At 56.7% G+C, this 20,111-nt stretch overlaps 7 protein-coding genes across 7 annotated transcripts; 2 read left to right on the top strand and 5 right to left on the bottom strand.

The window, feature by feature from the left end:
- Nucleotides 1-169: 169 nt before the first annotated feature.
- Nucleotides 170-1,236, bottom strand: B0H64DRAFT_167423 (EAP30/Vps36 family-domain-containing protein). The gene is made up of 2 exons (XM_062798710.1): nucleotides 684-1,236; nucleotides 170-614 (listed from the first exon to the last, which is right to left on the bottom strand). The coding sequence occupies exons 1-2, from the start codon at nucleotides 1,148-1,150 to the stop codon at nucleotides 284-286; spliced, it is 798 nt and encodes a 265-aa protein (XP_062659824.1). The 5' UTR covers nucleotides 1,151-1,236; the 3' UTR covers nucleotides 170-283.
- A 346-nt stretch (nucleotides 1,237-1,582) lies between these two features.
- Nucleotides 1,583-3,243, bottom strand: B0H64DRAFT_167410 (AAR2 protein-domain-containing protein). Its single transcript, XM_062798709.1, has one exon. The coding sequence runs from the start codon at nucleotides 3,067-3,069 to the stop codon at nucleotides 1,681-1,683; it is 1,389 nt and encodes a 462-aa protein (XP_062659823.1). The 5' UTR covers nucleotides 3,070-3,243; the 3' UTR covers nucleotides 1,583-1,680.
- Nucleotides 3,244-5,998: 2,755 nt separating this feature from the next.
- B0H64DRAFT_167384 (uncharacterized protein) lies at nucleotides 5,999-7,951 on the bottom strand. The gene is made up of 4 exons (XM_062798708.1): nucleotides 6,958-7,951; nucleotides 6,660-6,840; nucleotides 6,242-6,583; nucleotides 5,999-6,172 (listed from the first exon to the last, which is right to left on the bottom strand). Exons 1-4 carry the CDS (start codon nucleotides 7,573-7,575, stop codon nucleotides 6,144-6,146), a joined length of 1,170 nt encoding a protein of 389 aa, XP_062659822.1. The 5' UTR covers nucleotides 7,576-7,951; the 3' UTR covers nucleotides 5,999-6,143.
- A 1,923-nt stretch (nucleotides 7,952-9,874) lies between these two features.
- On the top strand, nucleotides 9,875-10,958 carry B0H64DRAFT_167358 (uncharacterized protein). The gene has a single exon (XM_062798707.1). It carries the CDS (start codon nucleotides 10,111-10,113, stop codon nucleotides 10,855-10,857), a length of 747 nt encoding a protein of 248 aa, XP_062659821.1. The 5' UTR covers nucleotides 9,875-10,110; the 3' UTR covers nucleotides 10,858-10,958.
- Nucleotides 10,959-11,909: 951 nt separating this feature from the next.
- Nucleotides 11,910-12,786, bottom strand: B0H64DRAFT_397862 (uncharacterized protein). The gene has a single exon (XM_062803912.1). It carries the CDS (start codon nucleotides 12,694-12,696, stop codon nucleotides 12,115-12,117), a length of 582 nt encoding a protein of 193 aa, XP_062659820.1. The 5' UTR covers nucleotides 12,697-12,786; the 3' UTR covers nucleotides 11,910-12,114.
- Nucleotides 12,787-13,246: 460 nt separating this feature from the next.
- On the top strand, nucleotides 13,247-14,422 carry B0H64DRAFT_397861 (uncharacterized protein). Its single transcript, XM_062803911.1, has one exon. The coding sequence runs from the start codon at nucleotides 13,298-13,300 to the stop codon at nucleotides 13,754-13,756; it is 459 nt and encodes a 152-aa protein (XP_062659819.1). The 5' UTR covers nucleotides 13,247-13,297; the 3' UTR covers nucleotides 13,757-14,422.
- A 2,862-nt stretch (nucleotides 14,423-17,284) lies between these two features.
- B0H64DRAFT_167293 (P-loop containing nucleoside triphosphate hydrolase protein) lies at nucleotides 17,285-20,048 on the bottom strand. Its single transcript, XM_062798706.1, has 6 exons — nucleotides 19,818-20,048; nucleotides 18,527-19,686; nucleotides 18,339-18,446; nucleotides 17,720-17,848; nucleotides 17,510-17,662; nucleotides 17,285-17,445 (listed from the first exon to the last, which is right to left on the bottom strand). The coding sequence occupies exons 1-6, from the start codon at nucleotides 19,922-19,924 to the stop codon at nucleotides 17,387-17,389; spliced, it is 1,716 nt and encodes a 571-aa protein (XP_062659818.1). The 5' UTR covers nucleotides 19,925-20,048; the 3' UTR covers nucleotides 17,285-17,386.
- Nucleotides 20,049-20,111: the final 63 nt, after the last annotated feature.

Raw genomic sequence — 20,111 nt, 5'->3', positions numbered from 1 at the left:
TTGCATGAACGACGCCATCCTAGCTTCTTTCGGTGTGCAATGGCCACTAGGGGCATTTTTCCGACCACCCGTTCCTCGCGCTGTAGCCCCGATCTTTCCCAATCCACATGGGCTCGAAGCACTGGCCTATCAATACAGTGTACGATGCCGCGAATACCAGGCCAGCGTCAGGGGGGGGGGGGCGGCGGCGGGAGGCCATACGGCCGAGGGGTGTGGTCGCGCGTACTTCGTGCCGTACGTTGGCTCTCGATCGTTTTGATGTGTCGTCGGCCGGGAGGGCGGTTCATCCCGTCTCTTCCGGAACCTCCTGGCTTTCGAGCATAAATCCAGGACTCCAGTACTCCCACTCCTCGCTCTGCTTGTCCACCCAAAGCATGCCCTCGGCCATCAAGTCCTCTAGCGCCGTCTGCGCCCGCGCCCGCATCCATTTCAGGTTGACCATCAGCATCGACACGCTGACATAGCCCAGCACCTGAGCGGCCTCGAGCACGGCGCTCTGGTCTGTGTTGAGCTCCTTGGGTACGGACCGTATGTACGGCTTGCTGCCGACCTTGATGATGGAGTAGGCCGACCCCAGCGGCTTGAGCGTGCCCACGGCGCGGAGGATATCGTCTCTGCAGGCGAGTCAGCCACCTACTCGTTCGCCATCCAGAAGCAGGAAACGATAGCAGGAAAACACTCACTCAGTAATCTCCGACGCCCCCTCCATGCGACTCCTCATGATGCGCTCCCGCACTTTCCTCAGCTCAATCAACCCGCCATTCTCCCCCCTCGTCTCGCCACAAACCTCGACCACGCGCACAGCCAGCTCGAAATAAAAATCATTCACCGACCGACCCAGCAACTGCGCCCAGATCGACCCAACCCCACCACCAGACTGACCGCCACCGCCGCCACCACTGCTGCTCGCGAGCGGGTCGACGCCGATGGCGGCGCACATGCGGGCGAACTGGGCGCGGAAGGTCGGGTTCGAGCGAATGTCCTTGGCGTGCGTCTGGGCGAACTGCTGCAGCAGCGAGCGGAAGACGGCCAGCTGGGTCTCGAGCGCCTGCGCGTTGGTCGACCGCAGCGTCGACCCGTGGCTCGCGTACTGCGCCGACGTCAGGCGCGAGCGGTCGAAGGCGGCGAGGCCGACGCCTTTGCGGGACATTGTTTGTTTTGGGGTTTGTTTTTGTTGCTGGGGTTGTTGGGTTTGTTGTTTTTGTGCTGCCGTTGGGGTGGTGCGGTGAGTGATCGGATGACGTTGCTGGGGTAGAGGGTGGAGGGGGGTAAGCGGGCGATAAGATAAAGCCGCGACACCCTCGTGCTCGTTCGCGTCACCGCCACTACCCCTGGGGCTGTGATACCCGCTAATTCATCACTCTCCTTTCGATTGTGAAGTTGTAGCATTTTGAGAGCCGTTTGTAAGACATTCAGCCTTGGGGGTTTGGAAAAGCCCTGGTATCTCCCACATTCTATAGTATTTGACGGTCCTTCCAAGTTCATGTGTAGACCTGCGCAACCCACGGCATGAGTTGACGTATCTAGCCCTAGCTAAGAACTGGGAACTCCAAGCAAACCAAGCAACCCAGGGAGTTCCAGCCAAGCCTCAAGCGAAAACCAACAAGCTCTAACGGTCATCACAACACACCTAGCTGTCACCCCATCAACACCCTCTTCCACCTCCCATCACACCCCTAACTAATCCCTAAACGAAACCAACCCCACCTCCCTCCCCTCCCCATCCAATTCCACCACAACCGGCTGCTCATCCTCCTCATCCTCACTATCCACCAACCCATCCCCTTCACCGCCGCCATCCCTCTCCAGCTCACCCCGCCCCCCTAGCTCCCACCCCCTCCTCCCAAGCCACGCCTCCAGCTCCCCAAACACACCGCCAACCGCCTCCTGCTCAGGCGTAACACCACCACCCAGCCCCGCCAACAACCCCTCCAACCTCGCCTTATACTCCCCCAACGCCAGCCGCAGCTTCCCCCAGTAGAGCGGCTTGTACTCAAAGACAGGCCTATCACCACTCGGCCCGTGACGGTCCGCTCCGTCGTCGGCTTGAAGGGCGGACTCGGACTCGGACTCGGACTCGGCGGCGGCGGCGGCGGCGGGGGCGAAGTAGTGCTCGGTGTAGAAGAGCTGGGCGTGGAGGGCGCGCAGGAGCTGGGCGGCGAGGCGCGGGTGGGAGAGCGCCAGGGCGTGGGCGCGCAGGACGAGCTTGAGGACCAGGTTCCACCACTGCTCGAGGCAGGCCGGGTTGCCGAGGTGCGTGCCGGTGAGGAAGGTGAACTGCAGCTCGGCGAGGAGGGTTTGTGACGGGGTTGGGTTGGTGGGCGTGTTGGTGGTCGTGTTGGTGTTGGTTAGGAAGGCGTGGATTCGGGACGAGGTGTCGGCGACGCGGGCTTTGGCGGAGCCGAGGTCGAGGACTTGGAGGTCGCGGAAGTCTTGGGCGAAGAGGAAGTTGAGCTCGTTGTTGGTGCTGGGGAGTGCGCCTTTCGCAGAGTCCGTCGAGTCAATAAGATAGTCCTGGTTGTCTTGTTTCCCGGTGATCCTGCTCAGAGACTGGATTGATATGGCGCTGGTTAAGGCGCGCCAGAGGTGGCCGGGAGATTGCGCCCAATCTGGAGGTAATTCGTCGCCTGGTACTGGCGTCTGATGTCCTTGGCCATGGAGCGTATATGGCTGTAGCGTTGGGTAGATAGATCCCATCCCGTCCCTCCCGTTGGATGCGCCCGTTTGGCCCGTGGGCTCTCCCATCGTCTCGTCATACCTGTTCCACTCCTTGATATGCATCTGCCCTTGGCTTTCGGTGATGAACCAATAGCCACACCGAGATACACCGCTAGGCTGCTGAAACCAGAGAAAATGGGCGCCTGGCGGAATGTCCCGAAACCCTTGGAGGCTCTTGCTGGTAGTCACCGCCATGGTGTCGAGCCCAATAACAAACTTGTCGGGTAGCCCTAAAGTCATAAAAATATCACCCTTCTCGAGATAAGCCGGCCCAGGTCGAACACCGATCTCTTCCGCCTTGGGGGAGCGCCCCGCCCCCTCATCGCCTCCGTGTCCCGGATTTGGTACCATTGGAGATCTATAGTGTACGTTGTACTTTTGAGTCGTTGTTACATACAGTGACCGTCTCAGGGTCAAGTGCAGTCCCAGTTCCGGTGCTGCAAACCCTTCAATGCAGGTAGACTTGCTTTCTGTCGTCGAAGAGGGAGGTTACGTTGTTGCGTCGTTGCAGATGGTTGGTAAAAATCAACTTGATATGCCAAAGCCTACTCTAGTGCTTTGATGGCGTTACTCGAATGTGTGATTTAGAAAGTGCGCGTACCTATCCGCGTTTGTGGTTGATGGTTGCCAGTGGTAAGAACCTCGATGCGGTGCCCCACTTCCGGCACTTCCCCAGAATAAAACGACGGTACGAAGTACTTCACCTAGGACAGGTTACTGTCGAGTCGAGACTTGGGGAGATGGCAGCAGGAAGATTAAGATCTATCGTATCTTCTACTGGTCCGTAAAACGAGGGCAAACCTTTCTCAGTACAGTTAGCGAAGTAATCTGTCCATCCACGACGCTCGAAGGAAGTGGTTCCATGATAGGTACCCGGCACGGTCCGGGCACCGCCGGGATACCACTGTAAATCGCGTTAGTTGGAATCGAGTAGAGCACAGTGCGTATACGTATAACCACACATACGCTCGCATTCCTGGCACTTGTGGATGTCACTCTGTCGGATCGAACGTGTGGGAGAATTACATACCCATGAATGACTGCAGAAACTGAGTCCTGGGACTCAGCTAGGGTATCTGTATCCTTGTGTTACAGTATTTTTGGAAGCCTTGACACCAGGTGAGGACGGGAGGTTCCGTGTCTTTACTTGAGGGCTGAGCGCCCTGGATGTCTTTACGTCTTGTACAGTGCGTCTTGGCAACGGAGTTACTGTACCACAACTAACAACGCACATCATGCGGAGGAGTTAACTAGCGTTCCTCGCTTCATCTATCCAGGATTCCACTGGGGTGTTGCATATGCACTTCGGGATCAGACGACGTACACTACATCCACAGTACATAGCAGGGTGCGGAGCGGTAGAAGTTGGCTTTTTGGTGCTTCCCTTCCTGAGCCCGAGTCAAGAAATCAACGGCCTAAATGCCTTCCCTAGGCAGGTAAGTGAGGCAGTCAACGACCGCTAGTTAAACAGCCTGCGATTCGAAACCCCCGACTGCTCAGCCGCCGCGGTCATATCTACACAGTATGTAAGGGATGACGGCATCCTTGCAATCCTTCGTTTCTTCGTACCCTCGTCCGAGTTTAGCATATATCCAGGATCGCCCCGAGTCTCGGCACTTCCCCACGGCCCGAAAAAGATGAAACCCGAAGTCCGCATTACACGTCCCACCTCGACTCCCCTTGACAGGATCTCGACTCCCCGTCTGTGTCACCAGCCTGCAGCTCGCCGCCCGAATCCCGCCCAGCTTCTGCGTTTCCCCAGACACAACAGGACTGTGGCACAGCCGGCAGTGTGACATGAGGGAACCCCAGGCCAAGCCATTTTCCTGCTTCTTCTCTCCCCGGTGTTGCCCCTTGCCGGTTATGCCATCATCCCCCGTCTCCTCCATCCCGAAAGTGTGTGGTTACACGAAGCTAAGGCGAACAGGGGGGTTGAGACCAACGCCCGTTGGCAAACAAGCCTTTTTTCCCGACCTGCAGCAGCAGGCACCAAACAGAATGATGCGCATCCTCGTACCGCACACGCAGCAAAACACACACAAAGACCCCGCCAATCCGGGTAACCTGCCTGAATACAAGCAAAAGCCCAGCATGGACTTTGCGTGCCGGAGAAACACCCCTTTCCCCGCCCCCCCTGGCCCCCACGTGGTTGGTTGTCTATCGGCACAGCCATCGAAGCAAGAACCAACGCACCACCCTGCGCAGGCGGGATCGGAGTCGTTAGCTTCAGCCTAGTTTACCAAACCGCCGGGTCTTTGCTGGGCCGCACATGCTACCGAAGCTAACAGGATCCCAGTGCCATGGCCGTGGGAGAGCTTAGGCCAAGATTCTGTTAATTGCCCGAGTTAAGCCGCATGCGAGCCCCAGCAACGTCCATGTAACACACACACACTCACACATACGCACATACACGCCACTCCCTCCACACACACATACCGTCTCATCCCGTCCGATGCCTTCCTGGACACTCCGGCGCCGGGAACGTGTCACAACCCGATATCATGCTTGTTTCACCGTCTCCTCGGTATCACACAACAAGAGTCTCGACCCATCCCTAGTCACTTGCTGTTGTCTCCCAGCAAATAGCTCCGACGCCGCATAAATTACATGCTCGTCGGTCAGTCAGCCAGTCGGATTGATGAGTGGGAAATCCTTTGTCGAGCCACACGCAATAGCCGGTATAGTATCGTGAGATGAGAGTTGTTTTGTAAACAGGATCGCAGCCCCTTGAAAGGGAGCAAGCAAATACTGCGTTGCCTATATTAACATACTCGCTAGCCCCGCCCTCAACCGCGAAGGCAAATGCAATTAGTTACAGTTGTGCCCTGACATCAAACCCCAACCCCAACGCCTCTCCTTGCTTCGTCGTCTCGTATCACAAAAAGGGAGGAACACAGCACCCGACTTGCTGTTCGCAAGGGCCTGTAGGGTGAAAGTGATGGCTCGGCCCTTTTGTGTTCCTCTTCTGACTTCGTAAGAACCCCCCAACCCCGGTCCCCCAAACCACCCCCCCCTAATGCCATGCATTACACTCCGTGTTCTCTCTCTTTTGGGGTATATCCGACTGCCCTGAACCCGTGGTGAAAGACAACTCAACCCATGCTCCCACGTTGAGCGATATGCACGCCTTTCCATGCCGACTCCATGCAATGTCGATGATAAAATGTCGGGAATCGCGATGCGAGAACGCAAGGAATAAAAGTGAATAAACGAAAGCCAAAAAAAGAGGTAAAAAAAGGGAACAGATTGAAAACCAAAGATGTTGCTGTGGTGCGGTACATTGCCGCTGAATTGGTGAACAGAAAGCGATTTTTGTTGCCGTCATATGTAATGCGTTGTTTGCCGCAGAGAGTTCGCCTGACATTCAATGGGTCTGCTAGTTGCGCGGCTGATGTCGAGGCAGTTCATAGTATACCGAGCCTAAATTAATGACTCGGAGGTTGGCCGCCGTTGTCTGAGCAGCGTTAGCAACAGGGAAGTTTACTGGGGGTTGGTAGGATAGAAAGACAAGAATCCAACTTACGTGGGTTGTACATCTGCTGGCCTGACTGGCCGTATGGTGATGCTGGCGAGTAACCGGGGTAGCTGTACTCGGGCATCTGCTGCTGCATGCCGGCCGGGGGTGGTCCCGCATACCGGGCGGTCTGATAGCCGATGGGAGGCAATTGGACGGTTCCCGAACCGGGATAGGATGTTGGGGGCTGAGCAGCATCCACGCCAGCTTGCGGGTCCGTGGCTCCATTCTGGGCGGCGGCGGCGGCAGCAGCTGCCGCCTGTCGCTGGCGGTCTTCTTCGGCCGCAGCTGCTTTGCGAGCCTCCTCTTCCTTCTTCTTGGCCTTCCACTCTCGGCGAATGTCCTTGAATACTGAATAGAATCGACCGCGTTAGCCAGTGTGCGCTTCAAATTGCCGTTGGCCGACCGTCTTGGGCAATCAACGTACGCTCTGGTGTGCGCTTGACACCGTGGGCTTGCATCGTCACATGCGCATTGAGATGGTTTAGCGTGCCATAGGCTTTCTCGCATCCGTTATGGCCGCACTTGTACATGCGTTCAATCTCCTCGAATCGTCGCCTCGGTCGCTTGTGCTGCTGTGCACCCGGAATGGGGACAAAGCTGTAGACCTGGGGGGGTAGGGTTAGCACCATGCCGAGATCTGAAAGAAGGCGAGGCCGGGATTGGTGGGTCTGTCGGAAACGGGGCGCGCATCATGCAAAACAAAACCACGCATATGCACCTACCTGATGCGGGCGACCAGTGGCTGCGGCGGTCGCGGGCGCCTGGTGGAAAATGTGTGTGCCGGGGGTGATATGGCCGGCGGGTTGCTGGCTGTAACCGCCCCAGTCGGGGCGAGGCTGAGTGTACAAGCCTGGTGTACCCGGATGCTGGTACCCTTGAGACATGTCTTGGGGAGGGGCGGCATAGGGGGGGTATTGGTTGTGTGTCGCATATGTCGGGCTGGCACCTGCGATGGATGGATCTATAGGCAGAGCGCTGTCAGACTTGGCCTGCTCCGGCTGGGGATTTTGATGGCTGCGCCCATCTGGCAGAGGCATGGACGGACTTGTTGGTGTTTGAGGCATCCCTCCGCCGCTCCCATTGGGGTTGCTAGCGGGGTGGTAGGAGCGCTGCATGTCTGGGAAAGTGGCGGACCGCGAAGTGGTCGGGTACACGCTGTATTCCGAAGTGGGAGTGGCCGAGTTGGAGTAGCTGGCTGACCGCGCCTCTTGCTGCGTCGCGTATTGAGCAGCAGCAGACGCCGTATCTACAGGTTCCGCCTTAGACTGCGTGTCGCCGACGACACTGGGATGGGGCGAAGGCAAACCTGACTGCGAGTACTCGGGGGCGGCGCGCTCCATAGAAGAGTCGAGGAGGTCGCTGAGAACGCGGATGGGGGAATTCCAAAGTCGAGGGGCCGGCTCGGATGCCAGTCAGGTAAGGGAGAATGGATTGGTGCTCAAAAAGCCCGATCGGTGGATGATGGTGCGTCTGGATGAAGCACGGAATCCACGGACGAGATGATCGAAAGCCGTGATGGGGAGGGAGAGATAGACAGAGAGAGGCGCCGTCAACGTATTCTTGGCGATGCACCGTGGTAGTAGTTTGGCTGGAAGGATGTGGGACGGCTTGTTTATCGAGGCGGGACCTTGGGGGGTTTATTATTTGGGAGTCCGCCGACGGCGCAACCGCAGATGATTGCTGTGGGTGGAGGGGGGGGCGTGTGTGAAGGCCGAAGTGGAGGTCGAGAGGACCAGCACTAATTTAGTGCGAAGGCCCGAACAAGAATGGGCTGGGTTTTGTTGCTGGGTTTTGTTGCTGGCTTGTGGCTTGTTGGGGTCGAGAGCACACGCCGCAGAGGTCCTCGAAGTGATTAGCGTGCACGCTAATGGGCTAGTCAAGCACCAGAGCCGCAGCGACCGTAAAGTTTAGCTCCCGAGACCCGACAAAATGGTTGGAGACGTGAGGCGCACAGCCCGCTGCTTCTTCGTGCAGTAGCCTGGCAGGATTAGATCAGCCGTTGACGTGCCGTGAATTGGATGCTTGTCTGGGAAGAATCGCGAGGGTTCGGCCGGGAGAGAAAATCGAGTTTAGTGCGGGACCAAGGGTGATTTTATAATCGGAGTGGGGGTGGGAAAGGTGGAGGGAAATTGGGATGGGGTCGACACTCTGTTGCAGCAGCAGCGGCGAGCAGGGAGGTCGTTCGGCCTCCAGGGCCCAGGGTTGTGAATTCAAGTGCCCACTGACCCGTCACGCTTGCCCGCGCTGCTGGGGAGGGGCTGATTTTACGAGTGGAGCCCGCTGCCTTTGCAAGGTTCGAGGCCCGGCGAATGGGGGGTGCTGTGATAAGAGGGACTGCTTCGAAAGGGGAAGAGAAGACTGGTGATAGAGACCAGGAATAGGTGAGAAGGGGAGAATTGCTGCCGGGTTTCGAAAGCCGGAGGCGAGTTAGGTACAAGGTAGTTGCTATGTAACCTCCCAATTGATGGCTGGTGGACTGTGCGGATCGGGCGCACTGTCTTCCCCGTCGCGTCGAACTTTTCGATTCGTATGTACCATCATCCATCTCGTCATCATCAAGCCAGTGAGGCGCGTTGTGAGCAAATCTGGGCCCCCCTGATGCGCTCATTGAATAGGGAGTATCTTCCTTCTTGTTTTTTTATTTATTTAATTTTTGTTTTTGAATTTTGATGCACAAACAACCGTGTTAGTACCAAGCACCCGCCCTCGGAGGAGAAGGATGGCTGCACCCGTCCATGTGGTTGGGACTTGCTGATTACCCAATGGCGCAACCCCCCCTCACGCGTCGCCGAACGAGTTGCGAGTCCTAACGCAGTTCGGCAACCCCACAGCCGATCGTTCCCATCCCGCTGGTTCCAGTCTTCAACTCGTCACGAACGACTTGTCGGAAGTTTCCCTCGGGTTTCCTCTGCTTCCTTTCTCTGCTTCTCTCGCAAGCAAATGCACGGCGCATTTCTAAAAACCTAGATTTTCGTGTTCGCCAACGCAAGATAAACCTCCCGTGTGCTTTATTTTGCCCTCTTCCTTTTGTGAGTTGCGGCGCACCCATCTTTCCGCACACACACCCCCTCCTGCAGAGCAGTGGGCTGCTGCTTGGGGAAATGTGGATATGCTACAAGCGGTTAGACTAATGGATCTGCATGGTAAAATCTCAGCGGGGATGTTCGCTTTGCGACGCCACCCTGACGGGACTGCCTGCCCAGAGAAGGACCTCCAAAATTCCCACATTCTGCATTGACGCTCCACTCTGACTCGCGCGCGAACCTTCGCAGTTGATGACCTAATGCGGAGCTGACGATGTATCGGGCATCGACCATGTACCGGATACAGTGAGTGGAGAGGAATATAGAATGGCCCGGTCTTCCGTTGGGATCCCTCGAATTTATGCGACTTTGGGACCATGTAGTTATGTACAAGCGCATTCCCCCAAACTCGGTTTCGTTGTTCGAACCTGGGAAAGGTTAGAAAGGCGCGTCCGCGGCTCGCTCGCTCAGGAAGGGACTGTCACTTTGCAGCTGGACCGTGCATCTGATCCCCGCATCGACGAAGCCTCCTGCTCTCGAAGGGAAAAAAAGTCCAGGAGTGGCGGCACGCAGGAGCTGGGGGCAGGCGGATGGAGTGGCGAGGGGCAGCGAGATTGACTGGCTGGCGTGCTGGATGGGGACGGATGTTGCACTCTGGCGCTGTGGATCCTTTGACGGGGTCGGCTTGGACTTGGCCAACTGGGACGTCAGCGATGGGAAATATCAACAGGGGGTTACACACACCCTGCAAAACGCTGGTCTCTTGTCGCAGCAAAAAAGAAGCAAAGTTTTCGGTAAGTGGTGGCTAGAGTGGTGGCGAAGTGGTATGTGACAATATATCCTTCAGGTGATATGCGAAGTTCTCTTGGAGAAGGGCGTTCCTCGCCTCAAATTGCTGTCGTTCGTTCGTTGAACACTCCCGGGACGCAAGGTGTGCAGAAAGGAATCCGTGGGGATCCCGGCTCATTTCATCACAAGGGTTACAGTTCAATACATCCTAGGTTGGTACCAGCGTCCTGCACACCGTCCGGGGTACAGTGCGAGGATCTGCGCGCTTCATTTCCTCGCGTGGCCGCTGTCTTTGGGGGACCCTGGTGCGGCTGGCTCACCCACCCACCGCTGACCTGCACACAACCGACCAGATGCGAGGATGCGGGCGATATTGAGGGGTGGGGGTGGTTCAAACCCTTTAACCCTTGTTTCCATGTGGTAATTACCAACACAACTCGGATCAAGGGCACGTCAGGCAAGCGGGCAGGGTCAACGATGCACAGGTCCACCGCCATTTGTCTTCACTCGCAGCTCGTTCCGCGGCTCTCTTCTCGAGTGCCTTCTCCCCCGTGCGCAGAAAGACGGCAGGCGAAAAGAAAACGTTGGATGCAGGCGAGCCAACTTCGTCTGAAAAAGCTGGGGGCCAGCAGTGACCAGTCGGATCTCGATCGGGAGGACGAGAGCAGATCGGCAGGTCGGGCCGCACAGGTAACGAACGGGAGAAGTTGTCATTCACATTTGGTTACCCCAGCCGCCCGAAAGTTACAGAACGCGTCTCCTTCCCGGTTGAGAAATCGAGTGAGAACAGGCGAGGTACGGTTGATTTAAAGTTTAGACGTCGGCGAATGCGGCGAGACTAAAAATCAGCGCTGGCGCTTGAGGTTGGGGCTTGGGATCCGAGAAAATCTGGGGAGTTTGGCCGAACTGGAGCCGGATGGGACTGATGGCGTTCTTCGCGAAACCACATCGTTTGGCGCCGTCGCAAGCTTAAAACGGCCCTCCGGTCCAGCAGGGAGTCTAGTGTCGATGATCAGCAGTCAGGGTCTAATTTCGTCAGTTCGTTAGCTCCCGTCCCGTCTGCGGCGACGGGCTGGGCCTGGTCAACGATTGGAAACCCCCTCGAAAATAAAAAATAAAATAAAAAAAGGAAAAAAGATTGGCGAATCTCAGCCGGATGTGGGAATGCAAGCTTTGCATTCTGCCACCAGGTATCCGGATCCTCTTTCGGAGAATTGGAGCGGTGAAATAAGACGATGCATCTCCGTGTCCGTGTAGGGTTACCTTGCCCGCAGGAAAGTGGCAGCTGACCACGGATACTGGCAAACAAGAAATGGAAGAGAGGAACAAGTGGCATGACTCAAACAAACACGACAGACAAGATAGGATGCGTCGGTGTCTCCCAAGTTGACGTGCCGGCTTGGGCGACCGCCTTGTCAGAGGATGTGCCCGTCTAGCGGATGTGTCGCCTGAGCCGCCTTTGTGGTGAATGACCCGAAGATTCGGATGCACTAAAATCGCGCGACATGTCTGGGAGGGGCACAGTGTGCACCACGACCAGGAGTGCCAACCAACCAATGCTCATACGGTCGTGGAAGAAGCACGAATGAGACCTTTTAGCATTCGAATCGGAAAAGGGAACACTGTCCAAGGGAAGGGGCAGACACACAAGAACCAGCAAAAGTCGCTCGAGTTGGCAACATTGCCGTTGCGTGAAGTTCGGCCCCTTGTCTCACCGATCAACGTTGCAGTGAGCCCGCCACGTGTTGGGCAGCACTAGCGGTCTTCCTCGCATGGGTTAGGGGCTGCTGGGTCTCCTCGGCCTTTTGTGCGACGGTCTTGTTCCAGGAAACCCGCAAGGTTGTGCTCGGTAAAATGTCAGAGAGGTATCGAGGTAAAAAAATAAAATAAAAAGCCGTCGAGCCGAGACCCTGAGCCTCTGTACACAGTATGTATGTGTATGTATGTATCTGATGCCTGTTCCTGACAGTGGAACCGATTCGCCGGGAAGCCATCGGGATAGTTATCGTCATGTCCGGGTGATGGGGGACTTTCCATCAGCAGAACCAAAGGAAAAGGGTGGCCTCGTTATGGCGCTCGGTAGGCTCGCTGATTGGCGGGTAGTGCCTGGTCTTCTGGTGTGACACTCTGATGTGCATGCTGAACTTCGCAATCTTCGATTTGTCGGTGACGGCTCGTGTCTCTCCCCTCTCGATGTGCCTGACTAACGCGGGCGCTTGTCAAGCCACAAATGCGTTCTTTGAGCCCGACGGTGAGGAGAACATTCCCGACGCTGCCTCGGCGTCTGACGTATGCCAAAGGCGAAACCGAAGACAGCCTCTCTTTTTTTTTTGAGCATCGTCGCCGACCGACCGGGGACGATGAGTTGCCCATGCAGGGCACGGCAGAAGATGCCTCCGTTGCCCCTTGTGGCTGCAGCGTGACGGAAGGTTTTGATAGGACGGCGACTTGGGCGAGGCGGCAATCGGCCGAGTCTGGACATCTGCGAATTTTGCACACATGACAGGGCATGTTGCGGTGAGCGGACTTTCGGGGCTGGGTTCTTGCCGCTGCAGCCGAGGGGCCCAGAAACCGCAGAATACCTGGCAGGCATTGGGAGCGGGATGGAGGTCTGGTTGAGGCACGCTGCAAATAACTACCTCCACACATCAAATCGTCCAGCGATTGGAAACGGGGAGGGTCAAGCTGCCCCGTCGGGACGGATGGTCCTGCACCGCGAAGGGCCCGTCTCCACAGCGCGCCTGTATGATCGGCTGGCCGATAGCGGGAAGCCGGCAGGCCAGGCAGACAATGAATGAATGCCTGACAACCTGGAACCTACCCGCCGTCCATCCGCTGCCAAAACACGCAAGGGCGCAAGATGGTAACCGTGACGTGACTGCGTACCCATCGATGTAACTGGTTACTGTATCTTTCCAAAACAGCCCCTCCACAGCACAGTGTTGTGAGAGCTCAAGGCACAGTGCAAGGGTGGGAAAGGTGAACTTCAAGTTCCATTCCTGTGGACTGCGGAGGCGGACGATGTTTTGTGCCAAACCTCCCATCGACGGTAAAAACCGTGCGACTTTCAAGCGCAGCTGCGGAAACGCACGTGATAGGTAGACGCACACGGGTCTTCCTCTCCGCTTCCAGGCAAAAGATACCTTCTTCCATTGCTTCTTGTTCCGTCGGCGAAGCGACGCCGTCCACAGGCAGGAGGTGGGTTGTCGGCTTCCTCGGCAAATGACAGGGCTGCTTTTCGCGTATTCGTATGGTATCGGAGGCAGGGTCGTTGCTATCTTTGGGAGCCCCGTCATGCACAGACGCAGCGCGTTCTCCTTTTGGCACTTGGATGGCAACCCGACGGAGGGGGAGAGCCAAAGGGATGTGGGCGGGAAATTCAGCTTTGGGGAGCTTGGCCAGCCCCAGCCGGGGACATCCTGGCCCCTGGGACTGCAGCAGTGCGGCACAGCACTTGATTCGACATGGGGCGAGCAAAGGGACACCATCACGGGCCACATGGGACCCACCGCCCCTCGCTAACTTGGACAGTTTTGGGACATCTGACCATGTCCCTCTGAGTTCAAGACAACATCCGCAAATATCGACACAGAGAGAGTGGAACCGGCCATGGCAGCTGAGAACGCGGCCGAACGCGGCCGCCTCGGCACCCGGCGACACCGCAGTTGTGCTGATCGCAGTGAGGAGATACGGTGATGGCACTTTTTGAGACACTGCGGAGGGGCGGAAGGCGTCGTCGTTGATTGTTGGTTGTGCATCATCATCAGTCGTCACCGAAATCTCATCGGCAGGGCGGCAGGTGAGGCTGCCACGAATTTGCCCCCGAGGCTTGCAGCCAATCTCTCGGATTCGAGGGCGAGAGAACAAACACCCCTTGATTTCGCTTTTTACCATGGTCACTCGAAGGAAGAGACGGCATCAGGATGGGCTCTGAAGCACGCACCTCGGATCCTTCAAGACCATTTGCCCTGAAGCTATCGCAGGTTTATGCGGCTCGTCCTCCGGCCTGGCATCCTGCGATCTATCTGGCCTCACACGTGCCGTTGTAGGAGCGTGAGATCTTAGTGTCAAACCACCCGATGAAACCATCTCTTCCCGTCGTCTGTTAGCAAGTTGCGCCACTGCCTTTTCTACCATCACGGCTTCTCGATGTTTTAGAACCAAACGGTGCACCGTCTTCGCGCCATCTCTCGGGCTTGTTTGTAGTATACATACATAGTTACACAGTATACCATGGCAGCCGCCGTCTCCGCCACGGTCACCGGCGGATTTCCTTGTCATCTCAACGAGCCAACCCAATGGGCTGATGAGCTGCATCCCCTCTAACTAGTAGTTATTACTGTGTAGTTATTTGTCAGAATGCCAAACAGACACCGGTTTCCTGGAGGGGCCGAGCACCCGTGGCCCTACCCGACCACCCGACGCATCCCCTCCCCCCAGTCAAGCCATCTGGAGATGCCCATCGCACTGCCGTCCGAGACAGAGGACCAGAAGAGCTCGCAGAATCATCCTTGGCGATGCGGACTTTGTTCTTCACCGTCATTTGTTCATCGGTGGAGTCCGATGAAGAGACGACAGCCCGTGAGGCTAGCGCAAATTGGATTTCATCCCGTCAGATGTGGGAAGGGCCATTAGTCAAATATTGACGGAAAGGGAGATGGGTTTCGAGGTGCATGAGACAAGTCCGGGGGCTGCTTTCTAGCGCTGAACCAGTCCTTCTCGAAATATTCCGTCCTCGAGCTGCCACATCGCGCCCGACCGTCTCCAGACCTCCCCGTGTTCCGCCATTGAACGGAGCATACCGGGCCCAGCTGCGCTCGGGATAGTGAGGAGTGACATACTCGACCCATCCCGTTGGTAGAACCGATTGGGGTGGATCCATGCGCGTCTTCGATCCCGACGCAGACCACCACCCTCCATTGGGTTTGAAGTAACTCCGGGTAGTTAACAAACCGGACGTTCAATATCCACTACGCAGTGGTCCGAGTCAAGACGTTCAACATTCGAACCTTGTTCTTATCAAGGGCCGTTCATGGGGTGGAGGGGAAAACCCAGGCTCCCCGACAAAGGGGTCTGGTGCTGAGCAAGAGGAGGGAGCTTCAGTCACCACACCGGCCGTTCGGCGAGATTACTCATTACCGGCCGAGTGCTGATGGTGCACCCCCTCATTGTGTTGGACAGCCACCCATTTGATCGAACGGATGATCCCCAACATGTGCTTTTGCTGACCGATAAACCCCTTTCCTTCTCAAATGACACCAGAGAGGCCAACAGTGGACTCAGTGGGGAATAACCCCGTCGATCCAAGCAACTCTGAGTTATCAAGCCACGATCGGATCCGCCGTTCCGCCATCCGGGAGATGGCCGGCGCTAGAGACAGTGCCCACGGCGCGCTGGGTGCCTCTCCCCACTAACCACCATCCATCCCCCAGGGCCAAACATGAGAGCTAGTACTTGTGTAGCTGGTCGGAGAAATAGCTGTCGATCTAATAGCTGGCGATCTCAACGTCAACATGATCCAACATGAGGGTGAACAGAGACCAGACTCCGTAAAACCTGTGTGATAGATATCCTTGCAAGAAACGTTCTGTCATTCCCCGTGAATTGCCATGTCAGTGAACAGCAACTGTGACCGCAAACAGTTCTCCATGCTGAGCGATGTTAACAACACACCCCGAATCGCGTGATTGCGGCGACTCCCCACAACGGCACCCAGTTCCCGAACCGGAGAAGAGGTTGGGACGTCGCCCTCCACCGGAGCGCTCTAACTGCCCGATAGGCCAACCACTTTGACAAGCTACGAGAAGCCGAGCTGACCCAAGCCTGCCCCCATGAGTGCCAACCCCCTCCCCACACCCCGAACGCTGGTCGAGCTGATGCTCGGAAAACAAGACTCGCTGATGACTCGCCATCCCTCAAACGGCGCGCATCGCAAGATCGACCACTATCCCCTCGTCCCCGGGCAAGGGGAATCCACACCCAACGAACCCCCTTACCAAAAACCCGCGCCGATAGCGGACTCCAACTCGGTCCCTCGGCCTCACCCATCAACCACCCCCCCAAACCAAGCTCCACCGCCCAAGGCTCGTCGGGCCGAGGGAAACATCCGACTCCCTTCCAAGCAAGACCAAACACCCATACCAAACAGTCGCCGGGTCTCCCCAGGGAGCGAGAAGTTGCGGTACTATGTAAACATGGATTCGCGTTCCCACGGATGAGGTGAGCTGCTAAACATAGGAACGGAGGTAGAAAGAAAAGAAAAAGGGGGTGGAATCCACCCGCGTAAGAATATCCGTATTTTGCCTCCAGGGTAGACCTGGACATGACTACCCAGAGGCAGATTACAGGAGATCGAACCAGCTTGCCTGCCGGCTTCTACACGGTAACGCGGAGCTGACCGAAAGCCATTATCCATCACTTGGTCGCGGGAAAAGGGGGTGTCTCTGACGGCCGGGTCGTGAGTTCGCGACTAAGACTGCCCACACAGCATGTTAAATGGGGTTTGCTCTGAGACTATCATCCATGGACCTACAGGTTTGCTCTAGGCTCAATATCTGCTCTCAAATCGAGATCTGAGCCCACTACATTCGGGTGTAGTTAGGTCAGAACTCGAATCGGAGCAGCCGGGCAAGGTCCATCGGCTGAACAGGCAAGGGCGGTTTTGAGCCGCAGAGGGAAACACTCAACATCGAGTTCACATGGCTGGGGGAGTGTCTGTGGAATGGTATTCGCTTTTCCCCGAGATTAAGTACATAAGCATCTGTGCGTCATCGCCGGTTACGAAACGGGCGGGCATAGACTTGTTTGCGACTGCCCCATCCATCTTAGTCAGGGCCCGCGAGAGCCTCCCTCCCCTTGAATTCGCAGCTGAGCCGCTGTGCGATTGTATGAAAAGGGTGAAAACCGACTTGAGAAATAAGAAAGACCATAGCTGATAAATAAGTCAAATGGCCTTCATGTCATATGCAGTGTCCACACCGGTCCTCGGCCAAGCAGGGACGGGCCGCCATGGTTCGTGGTGACCGGCCGACAGGAGTTCGGTTTGACGAACCCTCTGTCTGTGCGAAGGCTTCTGCAACCGCGGGTTTCCAAGGAGAACTTCCTCTTCTCCCGTCGAATATGGAATCGCAACGCATCAAAGAAAAAGCCACGTCTCAACCTGGGATGACGACATAAAACAACATAACCAGTGGCAAATAAGCCACGAAACCGACCTCTAAGCCGAACCCTCTACGTGAAACGCCGTGTTGTCCGAATGCGGGTGCACTGGTCGAAAAGCCAGTCACGAAAGATCTGGATGGCGCCTAACGCTTACGGCGCCTTCAAAACGTGTGGTTCTCTACCACCGACGGTTGCCCATGGGCATGGCGTTGGGGCCATTAGCGCCTTGAGAACGTCCTATCGTACAAGTGGTCAGCACATATTTTTCATGTGTATTGGGAGCCGACAGGTACACACTTACCGCCACGGAATCCACCACCGCCGCGGCCACGATAACCGCCATACCGGCTGTTGCCACCACCGCCACCGTACCGAACCATCTCGGCGAGGCGGGGATCAATATGCTGCTTGGCCTCCTGGAGAACACCCACGAGGTCGCGAGCCTGCTTGGAATCTGTATGCATGTAAGCGAACCGATCGGGGAGTTAGGATGGTGCGGGGCAAAACGTACTGTCAGTGGTGAAGAACGTGATGGCTGTGCCTTTAGCGCCGGCACGGCCAGTTCTACCAATACGGTGGATGTAGTCCTCCGAGTTGTTGGGGTAGTCATAGTTGAGCACATGGGTAATGTTGCGCACATCTTTAAAACAAGGGAATGGTTAGCAACAGCGAGCAGCTTGAGCGCAAGCAACGTTCCAGCACGAACGCATGGCGGATGACACGGGTAGCTAAGCATGTTTCGTGATCCATGATGGCTGTACTTCTCTCCTTGGCAGGTGGGCTGTCCATTGCGGTGAATATGCCGGTGGGATATCCCAAGCTCCGGGTCCTCGGGCCTTTGGGAATCTTGGAGACAAAGCTTGATCAGGGTCAAGGGATGTCTACTCTACGCTTGTACCACGGCAAAAAGAAACGGTACAAGAGAAGAATTACGGCGTAGCATCAAGAACAGCGTCCCTGCTACGTCACGAATCCAAGACTCCGTTCAGGAAGACCATGCAGACACGAGGTCAGGCAAGTTCGCGCAATCAAGAAAGCCCCTAGACACAAGAGTAAAGCACAGCACACTTCGATGCTGGAAGGTTGCCCAAAAGAGGGCACGGGTCTTTGGGGGTGGGAGGGGGACATACCGATACCGCGAGACGCAACGTCGGTGGCAACCATGATAGGGCTCTTTCCAGTCTTGAACTGATCCAGGACCCAATCGCGCTCGTTTTGTTGCTTGTCGCCGTGGATTGCTAGGGAGCAAGTTAGCACCGTTGGAAAAAAAAAAAAAAAAAAAAAAAAGAGGTATCGTAGGCGACTGGAAACAACTTACAAAGTGCCGGCCAGCCGTCCTGGCGAAGGAAGCGGGTGATCTCGTCAGCCACGCGCTTGGTACCTGTGAAGATGAGGATCTTGTTTTGGTTCTCCTTGTCCTCCATGATCTTCTCAAGATGCTTGATCATCTTGTCGCGCTTCTCGCTCTCATTCACAACCTCGACAACTTGGGTGATGCGGTGGTTGGCAGCCAGGTCCATGGAGCCAATGTTGACCTGAATGAAATCAGTCAGGAAGTCGCTGGCCAAGGCGCGGACTTCCTTGGGCCAAGTAGCGGACCACATGCAAGTCTGACGGTCGGGCCGAATCTGCCCGATAATCTTGCGGATCTGGGGCTCGAAACCCATGTCGAGCATGCGGTCGGCCTCATCGAGGACCAGGTATGTGACACGACGGAGGTTGGTCCTGCCCGACTCGAGCATATCAATCAGGCGGCCAGGCGTGGCGATACACACCTCAACGCCGCGAGAGAGGTCCCGAGTCTGAGGGCCCTTGGGAACACCGCCGTAGACGCAAGTGTTGCGAATCCTAGAAGACTTGCCGAACTTGGTGATTTCCTGCTGAATCTGAACAGCCAGCTCGCGGGTGGGAGCGAGGACCAAGACGATGGGGCCGTCGCCGGGAGCGAGGAGGGGTTGGGCGTTGATGTGAACAATGGCGGGGAGGCAGTAAGTCAGGGTTTTGCCAGAACCGGTCTCGGCAATACCGACCACGTCGCGCCCTGAGAGTGCCATGGGCCAGCCCTGAGATTGGATCGCTGTCGGCGCGGGGAACCCCTGGGCCTTGACCTCGTCCATGACATAGCGGGGGAAGCCCGCCTCATCGAAGGTTTCGACCGGGCTTGGGACATTGGTACCAGCGACGGTCATGGCGTGATCGCGACGGAACTTGTCGACCTCGGCCTGCGACCGGGCGGCGACGTTGGGGTGCTCCTGGTAGAACGATTTCTCGAACTTGGGGAGTGTGTCCAGGTCCCAGTTCTGCTTCTGCAGACCGGCACCAAGGTTGGACATGCGATCACCACCGCCGCCACCGTAACCGCCGCCGCCGCCGCCATATCCACCACCACCACCGCCATACCCACCACCGCCACCGCCATAGCCTCCGCCGCCGCCGCCGTAGCCGCCGCCACCACCGCCGGAATAGCCGTTGGATCCACTATGGTTGGAAGTCAGGTCAGTTATCGATGATCCAATAAGGGGAAACCACCTAGAGTTAAGCGCGTGAAGCGTCGCTCACCGCTCAAAGGTGGGCAATGACAAATTTGGGAATGGGCGTGTTCAACTTACGAGTAACCACCACCGCCGCCGCCATTGCGATCATAGCCACCCGAGTATCCGCCGCCGCCGCCGCCGCGGGAGCCGTAGCCACCACCGCCGCCGCCGTACGAAGACATGTCGTGTTTAGGGTGACGCGAGTATCGAGACCGTGTTGAAAATGTCGGGGACGCGAAAACTGCTGTTTCGCGATAGGGATGGGGCGAGACCGAAAATATAGAGCGCGCTGCTGGGTTGGCTCAATAAAAGCCGATTATGGCGCGTTGGGCAAAGGCGTTGGAATGATGAAGCCGACGAGGAAATGAC

Source organism: Chaetomium fimeti, assembly GCF_033439085.1.
Source record: "Chaetomium fimeti strain CBS 168.71 chromosome Unknown B0H64scaffold_4, whole genome shotgun sequence".
NCBI lineage: Eukaryota > Fungi > Ascomycota > Sordariomycetes > Sordariales > Chaetomiaceae > Chaetomium > Chaetomium fimeti.
This window is presented reverse-complemented; position numbering and strand designations above follow the sequence as displayed.

Bases quoted from the DNA above. Each gene is read 5' to 3' on its own strand.
- B0H64DRAFT_397861 (XM_062803911.1), top strand. From the start codon at position 13,298: ATGGTATCGGAGGCAGGGTCGTTGCTATCTTTGGGAGCCCCGTCATGC.
- B0H64DRAFT_397862 (XM_062803912.1), bottom strand. From the start codon at position 12,696: ATGTGTGGAGGTAGTTATTTGCAGCGTGCCTCAACCAGACCTCCATCC.
- B0H64DRAFT_167293 (XM_062798706.1), bottom strand. From the start codon at position 19,924: ATGTCTTCGTACGGCGGCGGCGGTGGTGGCTACGGCTCCCGCGGCGGC. The intron at 17,849-18,338 runs GTATGTCCCCCT...CTTGTTTTAAAG, and splicing joins CGTTGCGTCTCGCGGTATCG to ATGTGCGCAACATTACCCAT. The intron at 17,663-17,719 runs GTACGTTTTGCC...ACATGCATACAG, and splicing joins CACGTTCTTCACCACTGACA to ATTCCAAGCAGGCTCGCGAC.
- B0H64DRAFT_167410 (XM_062798709.1), bottom strand. From the start codon at position 3,069: ATGGTACCAAATCCGGGACACGGAGGCGATGAGGGGGCGGGGCGCTCC.
- B0H64DRAFT_167384 (XM_062798708.1), bottom strand. From the start codon at position 7,575: ATGGAGCGCGCCGCCCCCGAGTACTCGCAGTCAGGTTTGCCTTCGCCC. The intron at 6,841-6,957 runs GTAGGTGCATAT...CTACCCCCCCAG, and splicing joins CCACTGGTCGCCCGCATCAG to GTCTACAGCTTTGTCCCCAT. The intron at 6,173-6,241 runs GTAAGTTGGATT...AACGCTGCTCAG, and splicing joins CCAGCAGATGTACAACCCAC to ACAACGGCGGCCAACCTCCG.
- B0H64DRAFT_167358 (XM_062798707.1), top strand. From the start codon at position 10,111: ATGCGAAGTTCTCTTGGAGAAGGGCGTTCCTCGCCTCAAATTGCTGTC.
- B0H64DRAFT_167423 (XM_062798710.1), bottom strand. From the start codon at position 1,150: ATGTCCCGCAAAGGCGTCGGCCTCGCCGCCTTCGACCGCTCGCGCCTG. The intron at 615-683 runs GTGAGTGTTTTC...ACTCGCCTGCAG, and splicing joins GGGGCGTCGGAGATTACTGA to AGACGATATCCTCCGCGCCG.